At 41.1% G+C, this 25,140-nt stretch overlaps 1 protein-coding gene across 2 annotated transcripts in view; it reads left to right on the forward strand.

Moving 5' to 3' along the window:
* Window positions 1–573: 573 nt before the first annotated feature.
* LOC132882117 (CMP-N-acetylneuraminate-beta-galactosamide-alpha-2,3-sialyltransferase 2-like) overlaps window positions 574–25,140 on the forward strand; it is a 28,888-nt gene continuing 4,321 nt past the window's right edge. Inside the window, exons 1-5 of one of the 2 annotated variants that reach the window (XM_060915380.1) lie at window positions 574–917; window positions 16,820–17,010; window positions 18,244–18,423; window positions 18,526–18,571; window positions 18,914–19,033. In XM_060915380.1, the coding sequence (XP_060771363.1) occupies window positions 684–917; window positions 16,820–17,010; window positions 18,244–18,423; window positions 18,526–18,571; window positions 18,914–19,033 (771 nt within the window). In that variant the 5' untranslated portion in view covers window positions 574–683. The remainder of the gene's footprint in view (window positions 918–16,819; window positions 17,011–18,243; window positions 18,424–18,525; window positions 18,572–18,913; window positions 19,034–25,140) is intronic. The other variant, XM_060915381.1, reaches the window with a different exon arrangement.

Below are 25,140 nucleotides of genomic sequence, written 5' to 3' on the forward strand. Positions count from 1 at the left end.
CATTGTTTCCTTACTTTTTGAAGTTAATTTGAATTATTGTTAATTTTGTTATATTTGTTATAAATATTGTTAATTATTGTTAATTATGGTTAATTTTGAAGTATTGTACTGCTTCCCACTCCTTTTTCGAACCATGTGCAGTGTTTTGTAATGTCGTAGCTCTGTTATTTTATTTATTTATTTTTTAATTTCTCGTTTTCTTTCTTTGTATGTACAAATAGTTACATATTTTTTTAAAACATGTTTGAAATAAAATAAAGAGATAAAATAAATAAATAAATAAATTAATTCATTCATTCATTCATTCATTCAATTTGTTAGCCATCATCATAATGATTGATGCTGATTATTGATGGGGTGGAACTCTTGTACAAGCCCTTCAGGCTTCGTTCCCTCCTTGCAGCATTGTTCTTATGAGTGCTAAATAAATAAACCTAAACCTGGAAGGCACATTTGCTCACATTTCCTTGGAATATTTGCACACACACACACAAATAGGATAGAGTGTCATCTACCAGTGGTAGTAGTGTGGCCACACCCACTAATGGGGCACATGACAAACCATGAGCACCAAATGTGACCTTTGCTTATGCAGTTGGAGGAAACACATCAAACGTTAAACACAGGAGCGTGAGAGACATCAGTGCATTTTAATTTATGAAAATTAATAATTTATTTGGAAGATGAACATCAGGATTCTAATATTTTTAGCATTGTTGTGCGTCACCTGCTTGATACTGTACCGCTTCAGTTTTGGTCAGAACATCTCATGGAATAGCTTTCTGTTGAAAACATGTGCATGTATGCAGTGCATAAAAAAGGATCCATGGTTCGCAGAGCGCTATGACGGCCAGGTGCCAAAACTTATGAGCAGGAGAAACAGCAATCTTAGCACTCTCACACTTGACTGGTGGCTGGTAAGAATTAATTAATCCATACTGCTCTTTTTTGTTTATTTTTTTTTATTCTTATCTGTGTGTGTGTGATGTATACAGTGGGGCAAAAAAGTATTTAGTCAGCCACCAATTGTGCAAGTTCTCCCACTTAAAAAGATGAGAGAGGCCTGCAATTTTCATCATAGGTACACTTCAACTATGAGAGACAGAATGGGGGGAAAGAATCCAGGAAATAACATTGTAGGATTTTTAATGAATTAATTGGTAAATTCCTCAGTAAAATAAGTATTTGGTCACCTACAAACAAGCAAGATTTCTGGCTCTCACAGACCTGTAACAACGTCTTTAAGAGGCTCCTCTGTCCTCCACTCGTTACCTGTATTAATGGCACCTGTTTGAACTCGTTATCAGTATAAAAGACACCTGTCCACAACCTCAAACAGTCACACTCCAAACTCCACTATGGCCAAGACCAAACAGCTGTCAAAGGACACCAGAAACAAAATTGTAGACCTGCACCAGGCTGGGAAGACTGAATCTGCAATAGGCAAGCAGCTTGGTGTGAAGAAATCAACTGTGGGAGCAATTATTAGAAAATGGAAGACATACAAGACCACTGATAATCTCCCTCAATCTGGGGCTCCACGCAAGATCTCCCCCCTTGGGGTCAAAATGATCACAAGAATGGTGAGCAAAAATCCCAGAACCACACGGGGGGACCTAGTGAATGACCTGCAGAGAGCTGGGACCAAAGTAACAAAGGCTACCATCAGTAACACACTACGCCACCAGGGACTCAAATCCTGCAGTGCCAGACGTGTCCCCCTGCTTAAGCCAGTACATGTCCAGGCCCATCTGAAGTTTGCTAGAGAGCATTTGGATGATCCAGAAGAGGATTGGGAGAATGTCATATGGTCCGATGAAACCAAAATAGAACTTTTTGGTAAAAACTCAACTTGTCGTGTTTGGAGGAGAAAGAACGCTGAGTTGCATCCAAAGAACACCCTACCTACTGTGAAGCATGGGGGTGGAAACATCATGCTTTAGGGCTGTTTTTCTGCAAAGGGACCAGGACGACTGATCCGTGTAAAGGAAAGAATGAATGGGGCCATGTATTGTGAGGTTTTGAGTGAAAACCTCCTTCCATCAGCAAGGGCATTGATGATGAAACGTGGCTGGGTCTTTCAGCATGACAATGATCCCAAACACACCGCCCAGGCAATGAAGGAGCGGTTTCGTAAGAAGCATTTCAAGGTCCTGGAGTGGCCTAGCCAGTCTCCAGATCTCAACCCCATAGAAAATCTTTGGAGGGAGTTGAAAGTCTGTGTTGCCCAGCGACAGCCCCAAAACATCACTGCTCTAGAGGAGATCTGCATGGAGGAATGGGCCAAAATACCAGCAACAGTGTGTGAAAACCTTGTGAAGACTTACAGAAAGCGTTTGACCTCTGTCGTTGCCAACAAAGGGTAAATAACAAAGTATTGAGATGAACTTTTGTTATTGACCAAATACTTATTTTCCACCATAATTTGCAAATAAATTCTTTAAAAATCAGACAATGTGATTTTCTGGATTTTTTTTTCTCATTTTGTGTCTCATAGTTGAGGTATACCTATGACGAAAATTACAGGCCTCTCATCTTTTTAAGTGGGAGAACTTGCACAATTGGTGACTGACTAAATACTTTTTTGCCCCACTGTATCTACAACATGCTGGGTTGTTTTTATATTCCAGTTGGTGCGTTTTCTTGCTGGTATAGTTAACTTGATTGAATTGAACTAAATTAGGCTGGTTAAAGGGAAGCCATAATGCTGCGTTGAGGAAGCAAACCTGAAAAGGAACAAGCATGTCATTGTGTCAACATTCCTTTTCTGGAACTTTCCACAGCACCTGAGATGGCGCAACAACGAAGAGAAATGATGACAAATAAATGAAATCTGTTGCAGCTCCAAATAGTCAGTCCCCCCAGGATTTTGCGGGCCTTTTTTGTGATTGTTGTGGGCTAAAATGTCTGATGTTGCAGGGGTTTTTCCAAAAAAAATTGTGATGAAAGTTGCAGTGTTTTTTAGGTTTTTGTTGCGATTACATTGCGGGAGGAAGTGAAAGTTGCGAGAAATTGTTGCAATTTTCTCTTTTTGTGATTAAAATTGAGTGATATGTTAAATATTAAGTTATTACTGAAAAACTATTGATTAAAAGAACAAAGACACTGAGAAATGGTCCGATAAACAACTTTACCAATATAAAAGATTACCAGGACTACAAAAATGCAGAAAAATAGGCTTTACTTATCCAAATGCACCTGTTGGTTCAAAAGTTAAAGTGCATAGAACCTCACAGCACAACATGAAGTTACCTTAAAATATAATATAAATGCCTCAGCTTTCATGTAAGAAAAAAAAAATATTAATACTAGTACTGTGTGCAGGCAGTCTCTCCTGAAGACTAAATTAAACAATAATTATAAACTAATAATATAAATGGCTCAGGCTTCAGAGAAGAAAAAAAAATTGAACAGAATCTCACAGTATGATGCTGAAGCTGCCTAAACAATGGAAAATAAAATACCATTTTGGCAAAAATGTTGGCATCCATTAATTTCTTGTATTAAGTAAAAAAATAATGTAAAGTGCACACAGTCCTTCACTGTAAACATAACACACTTTCAGTAACAGAATTTAAGCCTACATAAACACTGACTCACACATGCTGCTTCTCTTGAACGGAAACACGGAAGTAAGCAGTGTTGCCAGATACTGCTGACGTTTTCCAGCCCAAAATATGTTCAAAACCCACCAAAATGCACTTGAAACGGCCCATTCTGGCAACACTGGAAGTAAGCCGGAAGGTAGTTTGTCGACATCACCTCAAGACGACGCCAACGATTGGTCAAATTTGCGGGAAAGTTGTGGTGATTGGATATAATTGCAACACCGCCCTGAATTCACGGGGATTGGTTGAATTTGCGTTGAAGTTGCAAATCGCGAAATCCTGGAGGGTCTGAATAGTCTTCACTTTCAACTTAAATTATGATTTAGTTTAATTGCTTTTAGGGTGAAGATGTTTCTCACACACACACACACACACACACACATTACACACACATTATTTGACAGCAGGTGGAATGACTTAGCCACTTACCTTCCCTGACCCCGCCCTGCATTCACAGACTGCTGCTTGGCCACACTCCCACTGCCCCACGTGCATGGCACAAAAGTCCAACAACTGAACACCACTCAAGTTCAGATCAGACAGGCCGTTTCTCCAGGTCTCACTGTCATTGCCCATGTATGTGAGCATTGAAGTCCCCCAGTAAAACAATGGAGTCCCCTTGTGGTGCACTGTCTAGCACCCCACTCAAGGACTCCAAGAAGGCCGGGTGCTCTGAACTACCATTTGGCACATAAGCCCAGATGATAGTCAGAGACTGTTCCCCAACCCGAAGGCGCAGGGAAATGACCCTCTCATTTACTGGGGAGAACTCCGATGTTAGCAAACCAAACTGGGGGGCTACCAATAGCCCCACCCCTGCCCAGAGCCACTCACTCTTGGCAACTCCAGCATAGAAGAGAGTCCAACTCCTCTCCAGGAAATACAGGGTGCATTCAATTTGAAATTGAATTTTCTTTGCATTAATTGTGTAACAACTATAATAAATCAGGGTTTTTTTGCATCACAGGGTGGTTGGCTTGAGCATGATGGACCTGGTGCAACATAAACAAGCAGCAAATAAACAACAAAAATGAAAGTCAGAACTTGCCTGCTTTTGCTTCTTGTTGCTTCAATGGCTCAAATGATGTCACTTCCTCTTGGTGATCTAATCTAAAGCAACTGTCCATTACTTATAGACAAAATAAGTTAGTATGATGGGGTGATGAATTAAAAAGAGGGACGCATACAAATCATAAACTTTTTTCAAAATATACATTTTTTTATTTGAATAGAAATATCTTATGTAAACAGGGACACATAATTCTGAAAATAATATAGGTTTGACAAAAATGGAACATTTATTTGGTGATGTTTTAGATGCTAATCTTATGTTGGTCAATAGGGACATGTGAAAATGGCCATGGACGAATGAAAAATAATTGAATAATTGTATTTTAATCTTTAAAAATAGTATTTTCTCAAGAACACTTTAGTTAATAATTTCCCAGTTTGGAAACACAATTTGTCACATTTTTGGCGCCTTATGCATGTCATCAAACGTTGCAGACACAAATGGCACCGGTTTCATAGAATAACTCATGAACAGCTGAAAATACCAATTTATTTTGGCACAAAACCTGCAGGACTGAAGATGGCTGAAGATGAATATTCAGTGGTGCTTGAAAGTTTGTGAGCCCTTGAGAATTTTCTATATTTCTGAACAAATATGACCTAAAACATCAGATTTTCACACAAATCCTAAAGGTACATAAAGAGAAACCAGTTAATTCAACAAGACAAAAATATCTCCTCTCATCTCATTTCATCTCATCCGCTTATCCAGAGCTGGGTCGTGGAGGCAGCAGTCTGAGCATGGAAGCCCAAACTTTCCTCTCCCCAGACAGCTCGGCCAGCTCCTTGGGAAGAACACCGAGGCATTCCCAGGCCAGCCGAGAGACATAGTCCTTCGAGCATGTCCTGGGTCTTCCCCAGGGCCTCCTCCCCAGGGAGGCATCCAGGGGGCATCTGAAAGGGATGCCCGAGCCACCTCAGCTGATTCCTCTCAATATGGAGGAGCAGCGGCTCTACTCTGAGCTCCTCCCGAGTAATTGTGCTTCTCACCCTATCTCTAAGGGAGCACCCAGCCACCCTGTGAAGGAAACTCATTTTGGCCACTTGTATCCGCAATCTTGTTCTTTCAGTCATTACCCAAAGCTCAATTCCATAGGTGAGAGTCGGAACGTAGATCGACCGGTAAATCGAGAGCTTCACCTTTTGGCTCAGCTCCTTCTTCATCATGACCGCATCACTGCAGAGGCTGCACTGATCTGCCTGTCGATCTCATGCTCCATCCTTCCCTCACTCATGAACAAGATCCCTAGATACTTAAACTCCTCCACTTGAGGCAGGACTTCTCCATCAACCTGGAGAGGGCAAGCCACCCTTTTCAGGTAGAGAACCATGGCCTCGGACTTGGAGGTGCTGATTCTCATCCCAGCCACTTCACACTTGACTGCAAACCACCCCAGTGCATGCTGAGGGTCCTGGTTTGAAGAAGCCAACAGGACAACATCATCCGTAAAAAGCAGAGATGAAATCCTGTGGTTCCCATCAGGATTCCCTCTGGCCCCTGGTTGCACCTAGAAATTCTGTCCATAAAAATTATGAACAGAACTGGTGACAAAGGGCAGCCCTGCTGGAGTCCAACATGCACTGGGAACAGGTCTGACTTACTGCTGGCAATGCGAACCAGACTCCTGCTCCGTTCGTACAGGGACCGGACAGCCCTTAGCAAAGAGCCCCAAACCCCATACTCTCAAAGCACCCCCCACAGAATACCACGAGGGACATGGTCAAATGCCTTCTCCAGATCCACAAAGCACATGTGGACTGGTTGGGCAAACTCCCATGAACCCCCCTTGATCACCCTATGAAGGGTATAGAGCTGGTCCAGTGTTCCACGACCAGGACGAAAACCACATTGTTCCTCCTGGATCCGAGATTCGACTATTGGCCGAATTCTCCTCTCCAGTACCCTGGAGTAAACCTTCCCTGGGAGGCTGAGAAGTGTGATTTCCCCTATAATTGGTGCGCACTCTTTTTTTTCTTTATTTCGCACAAATAAAAACAATACATAAAGACATCTAAACAAAATACATTTGGATTGTGCTGGGGAAGGTGGAGACCAATAAGGTCTATAAAAGTCCTTCCCCATGTTTCTTATTATTACAACAGATTAATTATAATAACTAAAGGTGATGAAACAAAAGACTAAAACAACAACTAATAACCATAACTAAATGATAACAAATAAATATATAATAACTAATATTAAGTAAATTAATGAAAGTAATAAGTAAAGAAATAACAAATGACTAATTAGTGAAAATTCGGCACCTAAGTTAACAAGCCAGTGATATCAATTTGATAAATAATAACTAAACAAAAAATACAACAACTTAAGAAATACAACCAAGATATAAGGAAGAAATTTAAAAAAAATGAATAAGAAATTAGGTAAATGACTGCTTGTGTAGTAGAGAATTTTTTTTAGCATGTTCTTTAAGATGGATAATGATTTGCAGAGCTGTAAATTCCGATTTGAACTATTCCAAATTTGTGGGCACCTGAACATCATGGAGAACATTTGTTGCTGGGTTTTTACTTGGATCTGTTTCAAATTTTTCCGCTGCCTTGTACTGTATTGGTGAAAATCTGAGTTGTAGTTAAAAAGACCCTTAAATTGATTTGGTATAGAAGAACTATAGTTAATTATTTTATGGACAAAAAGATACATTTGTAGCTTGTTTATATCGTATACAGTTATTACTTTTAAATTACTAAACAACGATGCGAAAGGGAATGTGTACAAGACATTTGAAACGATCCGGACGAAGTGTTTTTGAAGAAGGAGTAGTGGCTTTAGTGAAGTAGAGTATGTACTAGCCCATACTATGTTACAATATGCTAGATAGGGATATATCAAACTATAGTATAGTATGATGAATGTTTTCGAAGATAGCAGATTTGCAATTTTTCTGATGATACCTATGTTTTTATAAATTTTTTGGCAAATAAGGTCGATATGTTTTTTCGAAGTAAGTTTTTCATCAATGGTGACACCTAAAAAACGTGTGCGCGTTACTTGATCAATGGGTATGTTGTTAATAGCTATTTTTACATTTCCTTTATTGTATTTTTTATTCTTCCCCATAAAAATAATAAAATTTGTTTTCTTAACATTTAAGGACAATTTATTTGCTTGGAACCATTTGTTTATTTTATCTAATTTGCAATTCATTCTACTTACTAATACATCAAGATTTGAGTGTGATGTAAATAAGTTAGTGTCATCTGCAAATAATAGTGCATGTATTTTATCAGATACATAAGCTAAATCGTTGATATAGATGAGAAATAACAGGGGACCCAGAATAGAACCTTGCGTGATGCCACAGAAGATTGGTTTTGTATTTGAAGAATATATATTATTGGAAACATACTGTTTTCTATTTGATAAGTAATCTTTTAACCAGGTGAAAACATAGCCATGAAAACCATAACAGTTAAGTTTCTCCATCAATATTTCGTGGTCCACCGTATCGAAGGCCTTCGATAGATCAAAAAAAAAAACTCCAATGGTGAATTCATTCTTTTCTATAGCCAAGGTGATTTTATCTACTAAATTCAAGAGGGTCATGTACATTGAGTGATGTTTTCAGAATCCATATTGCTGTTCGTGAAGTATGCTATTCTCTTCCAGGTGTTGCAACATTCTTTTGTATACTAATTTCTCAAGAACCTTTGAAAAGACCGGCAAGATAGATATTGGCCGGTAATTTGACAATAAACAGGGGTCTCCAGATTTAAAGAGGTATGACTTTTGCTATCTTTAAATCATTTGGGACTATACCAGTCTCCAAAGACATTTTAAGAATATGTGTGAGGGGCTCTAATATTGTGATGCTGACTTGCTTTATTAAAGAGGTGCTTAATTCGTCATTACCTGGAGCTGAAGCCTTAAGATTACAAATAATGTTTTGAATTTTGGATATAGTAGGTATTTCAAAGGAGCTAAAAGATGCGTAGACGTCACTAATGAAAGATAAAGGAGAAAAATCACTCTTGTCAATTTTTTTTGCTAGGGAGGGTCCAATATTAACAAAAAAGTTGTTGAAACTATCGAGTATCTCTTGCGGGTTGGATATTTCAGATGTACCTTCATAAAGTTTGTTGGGAAGAACATTCGACTTCTTTTTTTTTATTGAGAAGCTCGTTTATCAATTTCCATGTGTTACTTATGTTATTTGTTGTATCTTTAAATTTTTTATGATAATAATTTATTTTGGATATCCGAAAGAAGTTGGATTAGAATTTTTTAGGTATTTTTTATGCAGTTTATTTTTCTTAATGGATGATTTGTGTAGAGCAGGAGTGAACCAAGGTTTGTTTCTGTCTACATTAAATCTGGAATGAGTAACGATAGGGAAACATCTTTCAAAAAGAGAAGTGAAGACATGAATAAAATGATTGGAGGCATCATTTGCGTTTGTGTGATTGTAAAAGTTGTCCACGTTTCTGCCACTATTAGATTTTTGAATTTTGTAATATTAGAACTAGTAAATTTGTGTGAACGACTTTTCTGACTTTTAGTTTTATTCACCCTACTTTTACACTTTATGATGTAAAATATGGTCAGAAGTATCTATTACAAGCACGCCTGATGTGTACGATTCAGTCAACGAGTTTATGATATTGTCTATTAAGGTAGCTGATTTATTAGTTATTCTTGTTGGTTTTGAGATGGTGGGATAAATGCTGCACGAGAACAACATATTTAGAAAATCAGCAGTTAGTGTATGACTCATTTTTGAGCAGATCTATATCAAAATCAAAAAGAAGTAAACATGTTTTTCCTTCCTTATTTATTGCATCTAATGTTGTTGCAAGATGACTAGTAAAGTCCTTAATATCAGTGTCAGGCAGTCGGTATACACATCCTAATATCAAATTTTTTACAGTGGGAGAGGAGAATGCTGGAAGTTCCATAAAAAGGGATTCTACATTTTCCTCATGTGTATGTATAGTTAGATCATCCCTTTGTATGAACTCTATATTTTCTCGGATAAGAAGAGATACTCCCCCACCAACTCTGTTTGATCTACAACAATGCACTAAGGTATCGTTTGGAAAGTCATAAAGTTGTGATGTACTTTGATTAAGCCATGTTTCAGATAGCCCAATGATAGAGAATTCATGATTAAGGGTAGATAAATAGTTAATTAAATTGTCATGATTTTGAGGAAGACTTCTGATATTTAGATGTAAAGTTGAGAAAGCGTGAGTATCATGACCTTGCTTCGTACACAAGGTGTTAAACAAATTTTCAGACTCGTATTCACATGGAGTATCCATATTTGAATCTAAGATGTTACTATAAAAATTTAAATCGGGATCCCAGCTGTCAGTGAAGCTTGTTTCCTTTTCAGTGTCAAGCATGAAGGGATTAAAAATCAAGTTACAATCTTCATAATTATACATTGTACTATTGAAGTTATTTAAGTGCGTGCATAATTCGCTATCCTCCATATGTGAAAAGGGAAAAAGATCGCTATAGTACTTACAGATCCATGTTGTCCAGTGCCTCTGATTCAACTTGGTAACTGGGGTACATTTCTTATGAAATATTTTCATACAGCAGGAGCAAATTGTTGCATTATTATGGGAGTGTACTACTTTCTTGCACTTAGGACAAGACATTTGTCATAGTTGTGAAGTTATAGGGTCCATAGTTTGTTTCAGGTAATATACTAAAAAGTGATGCTGTAACCATTTTGTTGCGACTAGACATCTTAAGCATTAACACTTCTGGGTGGGCCTCTGGTGCCCCTTTTCCACCAAAGCAGTTCCAGGGCTGGTTCAGGGCCAGTGCTTAGTTTGGAACCGGGTTTTCTGTTTCCACTGACAAAGAACTGGCTCTGGGGCCAGAAAAACCAGTTCCAAGCTAGCACCAACTCTCTGCTGGACCAGAGGAAAGAACCGCTTACATCAGCGGGGGGGCGGAGTTGTTAAGACCGACAACAATAACAAGACCACGAAAGATCGCCATTTTTAAGTGACAAGAAGCAGCAGCTGTACAAACGCGAAGTCAGCCATTATTAGGATGCAGTGCAAAGCACTGCAACTATTGTTCTTCTACGTGTTTCTTCTTCTTCTTATATTTATTATTCCTACGCAAATTTTGATTTTGAATAACTCATTAACCGTACGTCGCACACAGACAAACAATACATCAAAACGTGCGGCTTGATCGGACTCGCTATGCTATTACTTTTCTCTACAGAATACGATTTTTTCGCGACTACGTCGCGAAAAAATCGTTGAAAAAAACCCCATTCATTTCTATGGAATTAATTGAAAAAAAGCACTTTTTCAACGTTTTTCAAACATCCGCTGCTCTGGCATGCTTTAAACTAGAGACGTGATTCAAACTCTAAAACGTAGGAAAACTTCTCCTCTGTGGATCTGGCATTCAACTTTTCTGCTAGGTTCTACACTTTCGGATCAGTCCCGGCTCAAACGCCATGTGGGTTCTGGGAGAAAATCCGGCTTTTGAATGGGTGTCTATTGCGTTACACACCAGTGAAGGTCGTTAACTTAGAGTGGAGAGAGGTTGAAAATAAAGCTCAAACTTTCTCGCTTAAACTGTGTTTTCAGCCACAAATTTCACTCTACAGACATGATTTTCACAAAAGTAGTAGTAAAACTTGTCCTGATTCACACAATGTGTCTACCTCAACGATAGGATTTACAGTTTTTGAATGACAAGCGTCAAACTGAGGATAGGGCAGCTGACAGGCCTCATTGACACCCATTATAAACGTGAGAGAAAAGTCAGTCATTTTTAAATCGCTCTAGTATCATTATTTTTAACACTTCAGACAAAAAAATAGATAATTTTATTCAGGAGACCCTTCTAGCGCTCACTGTGAAAGAATTTTGTGAATAGCTGCTTCCGTTGTCGAGTTATTTGTCATTGTTCGAGGCCTGTTCCGTAGTAAAACACAGCACAAAATTCAAGACCTTGTGTGTCTTAGCTCATTGACACCCATTATAAAAGTGACAGAAAAGTCTCTAATTTTTAACACTACAGACAAAAAATTACATCATTTTATTCAGGAGACCCTTCTAGCACTCACTGTGAAAGAATTTTGTGAATAGCTGCTTTCGTTGTCGAGTTATTTGTCATTGTTCGAGTCCTGGTCCTGAGCAGAAAACAGCCAAAAATTGACAAGATTTTGTGTGACTCTGTGCTTTCTCAGGCCCGTCGCCATCCCGACTGGGAGCAGTGAGGGAGCGGGGGGGAGGCTGCTGTCTCAAGCACACACATAATCATTGCATTGAAACATCATAGCAGGTCACACATTCACGGCCAGCAAACATGCGTGACCGGATTGCTTCGCGCACTGCATCCTCTCACAATTTCCCCCGGGGAATTGTCCGGTCTAGTTATTATTGTTGTTGTTGCTGCTGCTGCTTCTTCCATGTTGTTTTTGCTTCAATATTCGTGCCAAGGTTTATGCAAATGTAGCGACGTAACTGACATATACAGCGACATAATGACGTATACAGCGACGTAACTGACGTATACAGCGATGTAATGACATGTCTTCCCTTAGCACCGCGAGCTATGGAAAAGCAAACTGGTTCTCAGCTGGCTTGCAAGTTGAACGAGTTGTGAACCAGCACCAGCACTGGCCCCGAACCAGCCCTGGAACTGATTTGGTGGAAAAGGGGTTTGGGAGGATGGACGACAAGGCAGTCATATCTGAGGAATTCAATGTTTCCACACTCTCTTGCTGACCGCATCTCAGGTAGGAGGTTCTTTCGTTTCTGGCGAACAACGTCAGAAAAATCTTCATTGATATAGATACCTGTTCTTTCAAGTTTTTTTGCTCTCTGCAAGACCGACAGTCTATCCTTATAACTTAGGAGCTTGGCGACAATAGGTCGTGGACTTCCACCTTGCTGGAACCTGCCATTTCTATGTGCCCATTCAATCTCAATTTTGCATGGGTCTAATTTGAGCTTCTCCTTGAGTATATCTCTTACTTTTTGTTCACTTTCCTCCCAGCTTTCCTCCTTTGAGTCGGGAATTCCATTGATGAGGAGATTGTTGCATCTTGATTGGTTCTCTAGATAATCCATTTAGTTGACACTTGTTGTAGAGTCAGCCTTGAGTTGGGAGAGTTGTGTTTCAATTTCCTTAATCCTCTGTTCTTGCTGTGAGCTTGATGATTTCCCTTCTTCTATGTCCTTCTGAGAGTACTGGAAGCTATCTCTTATTTCTTGTACTTCCTTAACAAGGCAGTCAAGTCTCTTGTTTGTTGATTTCAGGATTGTTTCTAGGAAAGTTTGAAAGTTTTTCTCTTGAAGCTCGATCATATTTGTGAATAACTCCTTCTGATGGTCTAATAGTTCCTTAAATGTGGACATAGTAAAAATATCATCTTCCATGTTCCCCGTTTCCTTGTATTAATCCTGGATATGGTGCCTAACAGTAAGGGGAGGGCGACCAGCGAGGGCTCCACTAAGGGATCCCGCTGCGGTGTTTTGGCTTCAGATTTAGCAACACAGCTCTCGTCGTTTTTTGTTGTCCATTTCCCCGGCATTGCCTGGGTAATGTAAACCTGGAACTTTCTGGCACATCTATGTTGAAGAATGTGATACATCTCCAACAAATTTCCAACAAATTTCTCCCAAATTCTCCAAACAAATTTGGAAATCTCCAAATGTCTCTCTCGGGTATATCTCCCATTTCTGCGGAGCAGCAGCGTGAGGGAGTAGAGAAGCAGACCGGAAGTCCTCTCCAGTCCCCTTTCTTAAAAAAAGGGACCACCACCACAGTCTGCCACTCCAGAGGCACTGTCCCCAACCGCCACGCGATGTTGCAGAGGCGTGTCAGCCAAGACAGCCCCACAATATACAGAGACTTGAAATACTCAGGGCGGATCTAATCCACACCACAGTGCCTTGCCACTGAGGAGCTTGCAAACCACCTCAGTGACTTCAGCTTGGGTAATGGATGAGTCTACCTCTGAGTCATCAGCCGCTGCTTCCTCAATGGAAGACATGACAGTGGGATTGAGGAGATCCTCAAAGTATTCCTTCTACCGCCCGACAATATCCCCAGTTGAGGTCAACAGCTCCCCACCCGCACTGTAAAGTGTTGGCAGAGTACTGCTTCCCCCTCCTCAGGTGCAGGACGGTTTGCCAGAATTTCTTTGAGGCCGACCAATAGTCCTCCTCCATGGCCTCACCAAACTCCTCCAAGTTCCGAGTTTTTGCCTCCACCACTGCCCGAGTTGTGGCATGCCTGGCCTGCCAATACCCATCAGCTGCCTCAGGAAACCCGGAGGTGAACATGGCCCGATAGGACACCTCCTTCAGCTTGATGGCATCCCTTACTTCCGGTGTCCACCACCAGGTTCGGGGATTGCCACCATGACAGGCACCGGAGACCTTGTGGCCACGGCTCCAAACAGCCACGTCAACAATGGAAGCAGAGAACATGGTCCACTCGGACTCAATGTCCCCCGCGTCCCTCGGAAGCTGGGAGAAGCTGTCCTGGAGGTGGGCGTTAAAGACCTCCCCGAAAGAGTGCTCGGCCAGACATTCCCAGCAGACCCTCACCATACGTTTGTGCCTGCCAGGTCTGTCCGGCTTCTTCCTCTGCCAGCAGATCCAACTCACCACCAGGTGGTGATCAGTTGACAGCTCAGCCCCTCTCTTCACCCAAGTGTCCAAGATATAGGGCCAGAGTTCAGATGAAACGACAACGAAGTCGATCATCGACCTCCGACCAAAGGTGTCCTGGTGCCACGTGCACTTATGGACACCCCTATGCTCGAACATGGTGTTTGTTATGGACAAACCATGACTAGAACAGAAGTCCAATAACAAAGCACCACTCGGGTTCAGATCGGGGAGGCTGTTCCTCCCAATTGCGCCCCTCTAGGTGTCACTGTCGTCGCCCCCATGAGTGTTGAAGTCCCCCAGTAGAACAATGGAGTCCCCAGTCTGAGCACCTGAGAAGTGCTCAGACAAAAAATTATACTTGGTCATTTATTTATTGAGGAATATGATCCAATATTACATACCCATGAGTGGCAAAAGTATGTGAACCCCTAGGATTAGCAGTTAATTTGAAAGTGAAATTAGAGTCAGGTATTTTTAATCAATGGGATGACAATTGGGTGTGAGTGGGCACCCTGTTTTATTTAACGAACAGGGATCTATCAAAGTCTGATCTTCAACACATGTTTGTGGAAGTGTATCATGGCATGAACAAAGGAGATTTCTGAGGACCTCAGAAAAAGCGTCGTTGATGCTTATCAGGCTGGAAAAGGTTACAAAACCATCTGTAAAGAGTTTGGCCTCCACCAATCCACAGTCAGACAGACTGTGTACAAATGGAGTAAATTCAAAACCATTGTTACCCTCCCCAGGAGTGGTCGGCCAACAAAGATCACTCCAAGAGCAAGGTGTGTAATAGTCGGGGAGGTCACAAAGGACCTCAGGGTAACTTCTAAGCAACTGAAGGCCTCTCTCACATTGGCTAATGTTCATGTTCATGAGTCCACCATCAGGAGAACACTGAACAACAATGGTGTGCATGGCAGGTTTGCAAGGAGAAAGCCACTGCTCTTCAAAAAGAACATTGCTACTCATCTGTAGTTTGCTAAAGATCATGTGGACAAGCCACAAGGCTATTGGAAAAATGTTTTGTGGATGGATGAGACCAAAATAGAACTTTTTGGTTTAAATGAGAAGCGTTCTGTTTGGAGAAAGGAAAACACTGCATTCCAGCATAAATACCTTATCCCAGCTGTGAAACATGTTGGTGGTGGTAGTATCATGGTTTGGGCCTGGTTTGCTGCATCTGGGCTAGGATGGCTTGCCATTATTGATGGAACAATTAATTTTGAATTATACCAGCAAATTTGAAAGGAAAATGTCAGGACCTCTGTCCATGAACTGAATCTTAAGAGAAGGTGGGTTATGCAGCAAGAGAAGGACCCTAAGCACACAAGTCATTCTACCAAAGAATGGTTAAAGAAGAATAAAGTTAATGTTTTGGAATGGCCAAGTCAATGTCCTGACCTTAATCCAATCGAAATGTTGCGGAAGGACCTGAAGTGAACAGTTCATGTGAGGTAACCCACCAACATCCCAGAGTTGAAGCTGTTCTGTACAGAGGAATGGGCTAAAATTCCTCCAAGCTGGTGTGCAGGACAGATCAACAGTTACCGGAAACATTTAGTTGCAGTTATTGCTGCACAAGGGGGTCACACCAGATATTGAAAGTAAAGGTTCACATACTTTTACCACTCACAAATATGTAATATTGGATCATTTTCCTCAATGTAATATTTTTGCCTCATTTGCTTAACTGGGTTCTCTTTATCTACTTTTAGGACTTGTGTGACAATCTGATGATGTTTTAGATTGTATTTATGCAGAAATATAGAAAATTCTAAAGGGTTCACTACTTTCAAGCACCACTGTACACCTTCCAGCATGAAACACAAACCCAAGTGAGAGAGAGAGAGAAAACAAATCATAATCTTTTGATTTATCTTGGTGAAATTATGAACTTCTCAGCCGACTTCTTATAATCTATGTGGTTTAGTAGTGTTTGATAAATAACTCGCTGTGTAATTATTTACAAAATGATATCACAAATAGGGGCGGCACAGTGGTGTAGTGGTTAGCACTGTCACCTCACAGCACGAAGGTCCTGGGTTTGAGCCCAGCGGCCGACAGCGGCCTTTCTGTGTAGAGTTTGCATGTTCTCCCATGTCTGCATGGGTTTCCTCCGGGTGCTCCGGTTTCCCCCACAGTCTAAAGACATGAAGGTTAGGCTAATTGGTGGGTCTAGATTGACTGTAGGTGTGAATGGTTGTTTGTCTCTGTGTCAGCCCTGCGATGACCTGGTGACTTGTCCAGGGTGTACCCTGCCTTTCGCCCATAATCAGCTGGGATAGGCTCCAGCTTGCCTGCAACCCTGTAGAACAGGATAAGCAGCTACAGATAATGGATGGATGGATAGATAGATGGATAACTCTGTTTACAAAAGACAAAAGGAACTTCTTTGCTCTTCTTAGTGAAATGCTGCATTGTTCTCGAATTCTACTGCAGTACAGAAGGTTAAATGAGGTTGCTATATCCATGCAAATACTAAAGCAGGACACTCTTTTATATTTTCTCAGAAGCTACAACCATACCATAAAATGAAATACAGAGATGTTGTGCAGCCTCTATTCTTACACTTCCCTGATAAGGAGCACTACAATGATGCTGGTCCTGACCGCTGCAGAACCTGCGCTGTGGTGGGCAACTCGGACAACCTGATCGGATCCCATTATGGTCAACTAATAGATTCTCATGACTTCATTATCAGGTGCTTGTCAATTCAAGTCAATTTTATGCTCTATATGAACAGTTGATAACTTTAGCAAAATAGACTTCATGCTCAAACTATAATGAATATCCTGGTTGCACAGTTGTACTTGGTGACTTTATAGGACGCAGTTATAGAAGTGAGTTATTTTCATCATGCTATCTGTTATCACCCAGATGAGGATGGGCTCCCTTTTGAGTTTGGTTCCTCTCAAGGTTTCTTCCTCATGTCGTGTGAAAGAGTGTTTCCTTAGCACTGTTGCCTCAGGCTTGCTCATCAGGGATAAATAAATTTATTAGGGATAAAATTAGCTCATATGTTTAAAGTTTTAATTTTCTGTAAAGCTGCTTTTTGACAATGCCTGTTAAAAGCGCTGTACAAATAAAGTTGACATGAATTGACTTCCATTTGAATAGCACTTTTAATTATAGACACCTGTCGCACAATGGCTTAACAGGAAGATAACTTCTGGATATAAAATTTAAAATATGAATTCATGAATTTATCCATAATAAGCAAGCCTGAAATTATGGTGACAAGGAAAAACTCCTTGAAATTACATGAGAAAGAAACTGTAAGAGGAACCCATCCTTATCTGGGTAATAATGGATAGCTTGAATATAAATAGCTCACTTCTATAACTGCCTCCTATATGGTAAAAATGTGAAATTGTGTCACCAGGAAATTCATGAGAGTTTTAACATGAAGTCTATTTTACTGAAGTTATCAGCTGTTCATTGATTGATACTTGAGTGCAAGACTGTTTATGATGAATGCAGTCATTACTTCTGTCCCTGCTGAAGTCTTCACTATTTGAGGTACCAACAAATAGGCTGCACTGTTTGATCTAAGAACTTACAATGATTACCTACCTACTTACTAATCCTACCTTCCTATGGACCCACCCACATGATCTACCTATTTATGCATCCAAAAAACACACCCACTGATTGCCTTACCTTTCTACTGAACCATCTACCCAACCCACTTGCCTGCTTTCCTATCTACTTATTCTACCTACCAACCCACTCACTGATCTACCCAACCACCTACCCTACAAATTGCATCCCCACCCAAAGAAAGTACCTATCAACCCAACCTTCTTATGCATCCACACACCAACTTACCTGCTTACCTAAATTTGTCATTATCTCTACTTTGATAAACAGAAAGACCATTAGTTTTTGTACATACAGATGTAAAACCTTGGCAAAGTGTTATATTATGACATAGGATGAATCAGGGTCCCACTAAAGGCTATGAGAGGGATGTTGGATTGAAAACCACACACCGAGCCATGTACCCTGAGAGTGCTATGGACTTGGACAACTCCACCCATCTGGTGCTGTTGCCATTTAAAGTTTTGGACATGGAGTGGCTCATTAGTATCTTCACCACCAAAAACATTACACGGTGAGGGCACACAACTGCTGTGAAGTGAAACTGATCTGTACATCATGCTACTCTAGCAGGTTCTTGTTTTGATATGATGACTTTTTTGTTGTGTTGTTTTAGCACATATACCAATGTTAAACATACAATACAAGCAAACAAAGACAAGGTGAGTAAACATCTTTAATAATAACCCATTTAATGCTTTTCATATTACAAAATGACAACTAATTCCTTAAATGTTTAGAGCTACCCAAGCCAGACTAAATGTCATGCTACTCAGCATAATTAAATACTGGGACAGGCTGATAATTATCTGGCCTGGGGTTACTTGAAAACTAATTTTTCCATGATAAGATGATATGCCTCTTAAATGATTCATTAAAGCAGTCAGTGATTTACTTTGATTAGTGCTGTTTCAATGGCTGGTGCATTAAAATATTCATATTGTATAAACATCAAAAAACAATACATTTTCTTTTGACAATGTCCTCCCTGGTTGTTGTTATAGGTGATGATCATGAGTCCTGAGTTCATGAGATATGTCTACAAGAACTGGTCAAGAGAACATGGGAGATATCCTTCCACTGGCTTCCTCACACTCATGTTGGCCCTGCATATTTGTGACCAGGTAAAACCACCACTTTACCATAGTTGTTCTGCACATTTGCCAGAGTGTCTTCATGAGAGATCCCTGGACACCAAATTCTGTTATATTTCATCAGAAAAAAAAAAAAATGAATACAGAAAAATGTTTACAAGCCATATTGGAAATTGATAGAATGCTTTGTCAAAAAGTGCTGACTAGGAGTGGGGTATAAATGAAGTCAGGAAAATGGGGCAACACAGTTATATTAGCAAGAACGCAATGTTCTTCCAAAATGGGTTGAAAATACAAGAAAGGATTGATGAGGAATTCTTTCAAAACATCTACAGCAACTTTAAAAGAGCTGCAGGAATATCTGGCAAGTACTGGTCACTCCCTGCATGTACAACAATCCCTCATATTCTTCATATCTGGGTGAAAGAACAGTGTGGCAAAAAAGAAGCCGTTACTCACATAAAATATATAAAATTAAAATCCAAGCCCACACAAATCACCATGTGCCACGTATCATGGTCTGCTGATATCAATGAAGAACTTGATAGGAATAATTCTAAAAAATACTCTCTATTTTTGGCTTAAAAGCATGGCAGCTTTTTACCCAAAGGACACCATACTTCCAGTGAAGCATGGTGGTGGCAGCATCATGCTACAGAGCTGCTTCTCTTCAATGACCAGAGTTCTAGTCAAGATTGAGGAATCATGCATGGCTCCAAATGCCAAACTATTTCAGCATAAATACTTTCAAAAACGAAACACTGATCCAAGTAAAATAAACGAATGAATGACTTCAGAAGAAAAAGATGGTCCATTCAGAGCCCAGAGTTAAATCCATTTGAAACATGGGTGTCAGTAGGAGCATGGAAACCAACAGTGGTAACCAAACTACAAACATGGTCACCAAAGACTACAATGACCACAACCATTAAGTTTGGAGGGAGTACCCATCTACCAGATAAATTGACTGCTCGGCTCCAGACACACAAAAGGTCAAATTGAATATCTGGTAGATTGGGAAGGCTATGGGCCTGAAAAGAGAAGCTAGGTATGTGCTAAGGATGCCCCTGATGAAACAGGAGTTCCATGCTCAAAATCCTGACAAACCCACACCTAAGGGCAGAGGGCGTCCCAAGAAAAGTATAGCTCCTCGGGGAGGGTTCTGTCAGTAGGAGTGCTGAAACCAACAGCGCTAACCAAACTACAAACAAGACCACCAAAGACTACAATGACCAAGATCCACAGCACCCCCTGTCACCAGAGTACTGAACTCAACTGTTTGTCATTAGGTCAATTACCACCATGCTACTTAAAGTGCATATCACGGGTAAATTCAGGAACAAGATTAATGTAATTCCCTTATTTTATATTAAACTTTGGTCAAATATCTGTCACATTTTGCATTTTGTGCAATTTTTTACCTTGCGCAATACCAGAAAAATTCAGTTGAAATCAAGCCATTTGAGGCGAATTTGTCTACCTCTGACAAAACTTGGCATTTGGATTTCCCGGGAAATATTGATTTTTGTGACGCCGCGTGCAGGACACCTCCTTCTGAATCCTATGTCAGCGCTGGTTTGTTTATGAGAAAACGACCTGGTGGTTTTCTGCAAATTTCTTCAATGTTATCACGTAATTATTTAAATGGTTAACAGATGTATCGTAGGAGGGTGTAGCAACACCAATCTTGATGGGATTAATAATTGATTTCAAAAAGACCGGACAATGAGAGAGAAATGGGAGCGTTTGGTCTACATAGGCTGTGCACTGAAACCGTGCAAAGCTCGCACAGCCTGCTGGCAGTTCCACAGCTAACATCACTAATCTGGCTCCAGACTCCCTTGGGATTTTTCCAGATGCATATTATTTTATTTTTTTCTCCTGTATACAGATGGCCTTGTGCAAAATTACCCTTCTGGATGAGTGTGTAAAGGGACATGCTTTCAGATTTAAAAAAAAAGAAATTGGTCCAGAATATGCACTTTAAGCCCCTCTCAAACTCTGCCTCATTGCGAAGTATCATTCTGCTTTTCCAGTCCATACCAGGCCTTTGTATTCTCTGCCTGATCTCTCATTATTTTAACTCTCGCTATCCTTCTCACGTTTCTTCTTCCTGGTTTTGTCTACATTACTCTATTTGCTGATCGACCAACCCTTGCCCACCTACTGACTATGATTTCTCCTTTTCGATTTGGCTCTAAGCTGTTTGTTCATTGCTTCTTCCTGCAATTACATCTGTAAGTGCCTGTACTCTGACAGTGGGGGAAAAAAAAACTTGAAGAGGGCTGTACACTGGAGATCCCCTTGCAATTTGATAGATCTTGAGCATTTTTGCAAGCAAGAGTGGAATAAAATTGCAGAATCCAGATGGGCTACAGTGTAGATGTAAGACTTTGAGCAGGTGGGTGGAGCACAGAAGTATGGCAGGCCAGAACTGAGTTGTCAAAACTCTTTCATTTAGCTTTTCAGCATTTAACACACACCCTCCCAGTCACCCAGACACACACACATTAGTCGTCTGGTTTGGGAGAGAGCTCCCTTCCTCCTCTCTCTCCCTCCTTATATAGGGTGCGGTCACTGGGGAACACGGGCGATTGCTCTAAGACAACGAGGGAGGCTCAGCCTCCTCTAAAAATGATGAACATCATTTAGGATGAATTGCGCTAGGCTTATGTTATAGCCGACCTTATAACATTGCTAGTTCAGATCCAGAATCATAGAAATATATGTGCTCAACCCAACTACAGTGCGAAATCATTCCGTTATAACTTTCCCTAGTTCGCCTAATGTGTGCGTGAGTTTTTCCCCCTCGTGACAGCGCGATGCAGCCCAGCCTCAGTGGACTTCAATGGCATTTGTGAGCTATGCGCTTTTCAATCTCAAAATGCAAGATGGTTATTGGACAAATACTGCGAAAATGCCCGCCCACGGAGTCCCACGGACTCCCAGCCTCAGTGGACTTCAATGGCATTTGGGAGCTATGTGCTTGTCAATCTCAAAATGCAAGACGATTATTGGACAAATACTGTGAAAATGCCCGCCCACGGACTCCGAGCCTCACAGTGGGAGGGACATGGCAGTTTCTGTGAGGAGACTGGTGATTGGTGAAAGCGGCCGGATATTTTCTTTGATTGACAGCTCGTTTCAACTATAGACAGGCAGCGGTGAATTTCAGTTCAGTCCCATGCGGATTCGCAAGTGCTGTGGTGTATTGTAAGAGATCAGCTTACATTTCGATTTCATTCATTACATACGGTTTCTACCAGCTTTTTTAGTTTGTATATATTTTCATTGTAAATAAAGTGTAAATATAGTGTTGTCAAGTTTGCTATCTTAGTTCCAGAAATTTCATTTATTTGAGTGACTGAACTTGAACTTGAGGGGGCTAGTCAGCTAGCAAGAAAGCTGCACACGGATGCCAAGCATTACTGATTTAATTTTGGCAAAGCCATTTGCCAGTCTTCCTTTTGAGGAAAAAATTAAAATTAAAGAGCAGGGTAGACCAACGCCTCAAATTGACTTGGTGAAAAAGGTAGGGAATAATACTCGTTCCTTTCAGCTCTCCTGGTACAAGAAAGTGAATTGGCTAACAGCAAGTGACCCACATCAACAACAGTAAATAGGCTACTTTAGTAATATGTCATGGATGGACCAAAAATATAGAATCTATTTAAAATGTTTATGCTGAGTATATATACGTCGTGCGCATTCTGGCTGCCGCTTCTCACCAGAGTTTTTTATTTTTATTTTATTTCTTTTTCAATTTTCATTTTATTTATTTATTTTTTTTTTTCTGTGTCTTTGTGTAGTTTGATGTTTGTTTGAGTGTTTTGTCCGCCGGTTGTGGTGTAGCTCCGGACCCAGTTTTGGGCGTCGGTTCCCTCTAGGTCTTGGTTCGCTGTGGGCGATGCCTGCGCTCCCAGCTATGGACTGCAGTGAGCTCGCTGCTCATTTAACATTCGTGGTTGTCCAGTGCTCTGCGCTTTAATGCTTGGCGTGATGTTCCAAGCGATGTTGCTCGGTGGTGTCGCGGTGGCTGTGCAGGCGGTTTGGGACACACCAGCGCTCTGCGTGGTGGAGCTTCTCTGCTCGCTTTGTGGATCCACGGCGTGGTGTTTGAGTGATGTGGCTGACGGCATCACGGCAGCTATGCTGGAGATGTGGGACTCGTTTTCATGTGCCTTTTGGTGGTACTGTGGCTGCTACACCACTGGAATTACATCCTGACTCCTACTTGGTGGACTTTTTATTTTTTATTATTTATTCATTTATTTATTTATTATTGTTATTATTTTTTTTCTTTGTCTATAATTGTAAAGCGCCCTTGGGTTTCTTGAAAGGCGCTATATAAGTTGAACTTATTATTATTATTATTATTATTATTATTATTATTATTATTATTATTATTATTATTATATTGGAATATATATTTTTCTGGATATGAATTAAACACTGCAACAATTTGGAAAACATTTTTAAACAAAAACACAGCCGAGAACATTTCACACTACAGGCCTGGATTAAAAGTGAAGGGTTATCAAAATTGTCAATAAAACATTTCTCAGTCAAAATAAGTAAAATATAGGGAAAGTGTCATTGAATGAAATGTGTGGCACCCAGCTCTATGTTTGGCTCCCCAAGGTCAGTGGTTTCCGGAAGACTCTGCTGTTACTGCTGAGGTTCCTGACAAAGAGCTGCTTTCAATAATGATCAATTTTTAAACAACATGCCACAATTTTAAAATACAAAATGTTAAAATATACCCCCCAACACCACCATCATGGATATTGGACAGTAGGCTAATGGGCCAAAAGAACCTGTTATTTCACAGTTTGTGACCCTGCCAACAATCGGCCAGATCAGAGGCAAGAGTATGGGCAAAATTGATGTGTTTTTTCTTTTTTCTTTTAAAATCTGGAAATATCGTAACCGACCAGCCTACCCTGTTTGACAGACTACCAGCCACCACTGCTGGGGAAGACACACAAACACAGGTTAATTGACCTCAGGTGTAGTGATTCTGCAACTTACCTTCCCTGACTCCACCCTCCAGTCACAGACTGACGCTTGACCACGCCCCCGCTGCCACAGTAGACTTTTACCTCAATACACTATGGTATTACAAGCAAAATGTGCTTCATAAAGTATTATTTAAGGGGCCTATCAGAGTAAACCACAGAATTGAGTGGAATCTTGACTAGTACATCTCAAACAATTAGAATCTCATAAAGTTCAATATTTTCCATCAGTTATTTAAAAAGTGAACTTTTAATGGTACCGGCTAGAGATAGTCGGGCTCACCTCCACGCACAGCTTGGGCTCTGGAACCCAGCTCCTCGAGAGGGGCTGGACTCTCCACTTCTCTGGAGTTGCCCGTGGAGAGCAGCGGCGGGCTGGTGTGGGCTTGCTTATAGCTCCCCAGCTCAGCCGCCATGTGTTGGAGTTTACCCCAGTGAATGAGAGGGTCGCCTCTCTGCGCCTTTGGATTGGGGAGAGGGCTCTTGCTGTTGTTTGTGCCTACGGCCCAAATAGCAGTATAGAGTATCCGGCCTTCTTGGAGTCCCTGGTAGAGGTACTGAGGAGTGCTCAGACTGGGGACTCCATTGTGCTACTGGGGGACTTCAATGCTCACATGGGCGACAACAGTGACACCTGGAGGGGCGTGGTTGGGAGGAATGGCCTCCCCGATCTGAACCCGAGTGGTGTTTTGTTATTGGACTTCTGTGCTAGTCACGGTTTGTCCATAATGAACACCATGTTCGAGCATAGGGGTGTCCATAAGTGCACGTGGCAACAGGACACCTTAGGTCGGGGGTCGATGATAGACTTTGTAGTTGTTTCATCTGATCTCCGGCCCTATGTCTTGGACACTCGGGTGAAGAGAGGGGCTGAGCTGTCAACTGATCACCACCTGGTGGTGAGTTGGATCCGCTGGCGGAGGAGGAAGCTGGACAGACCTGGCAGGCCCAAACGTATGGTGAGGGTCTGCTGGGAACGTCTGGCCGAGCACTCTGTTGGGGAGGTCTTTAACTCCCACCTCTGGGAGAGCTTTTCCCAGCTTCTGAGGGAGGCGGGGGACATTGAGTCTGAGTGGACCATGTTCTCTACCTCCATTGTGGACGCAGCTGTTCAGAGCT

The sequence above is a fragment of the Neoarius graeffei genome, chromosome 2, assembly GCF_027579695.1.
Source record: "Neoarius graeffei isolate fNeoGra1 chromosome 2, fNeoGra1.pri, whole genome shotgun sequence".
NCBI classification, from domain to species: Eukaryota; Metazoa; Chordata; class Actinopteri; order Siluriformes; family Ariidae; genus Neoarius; species Neoarius graeffei.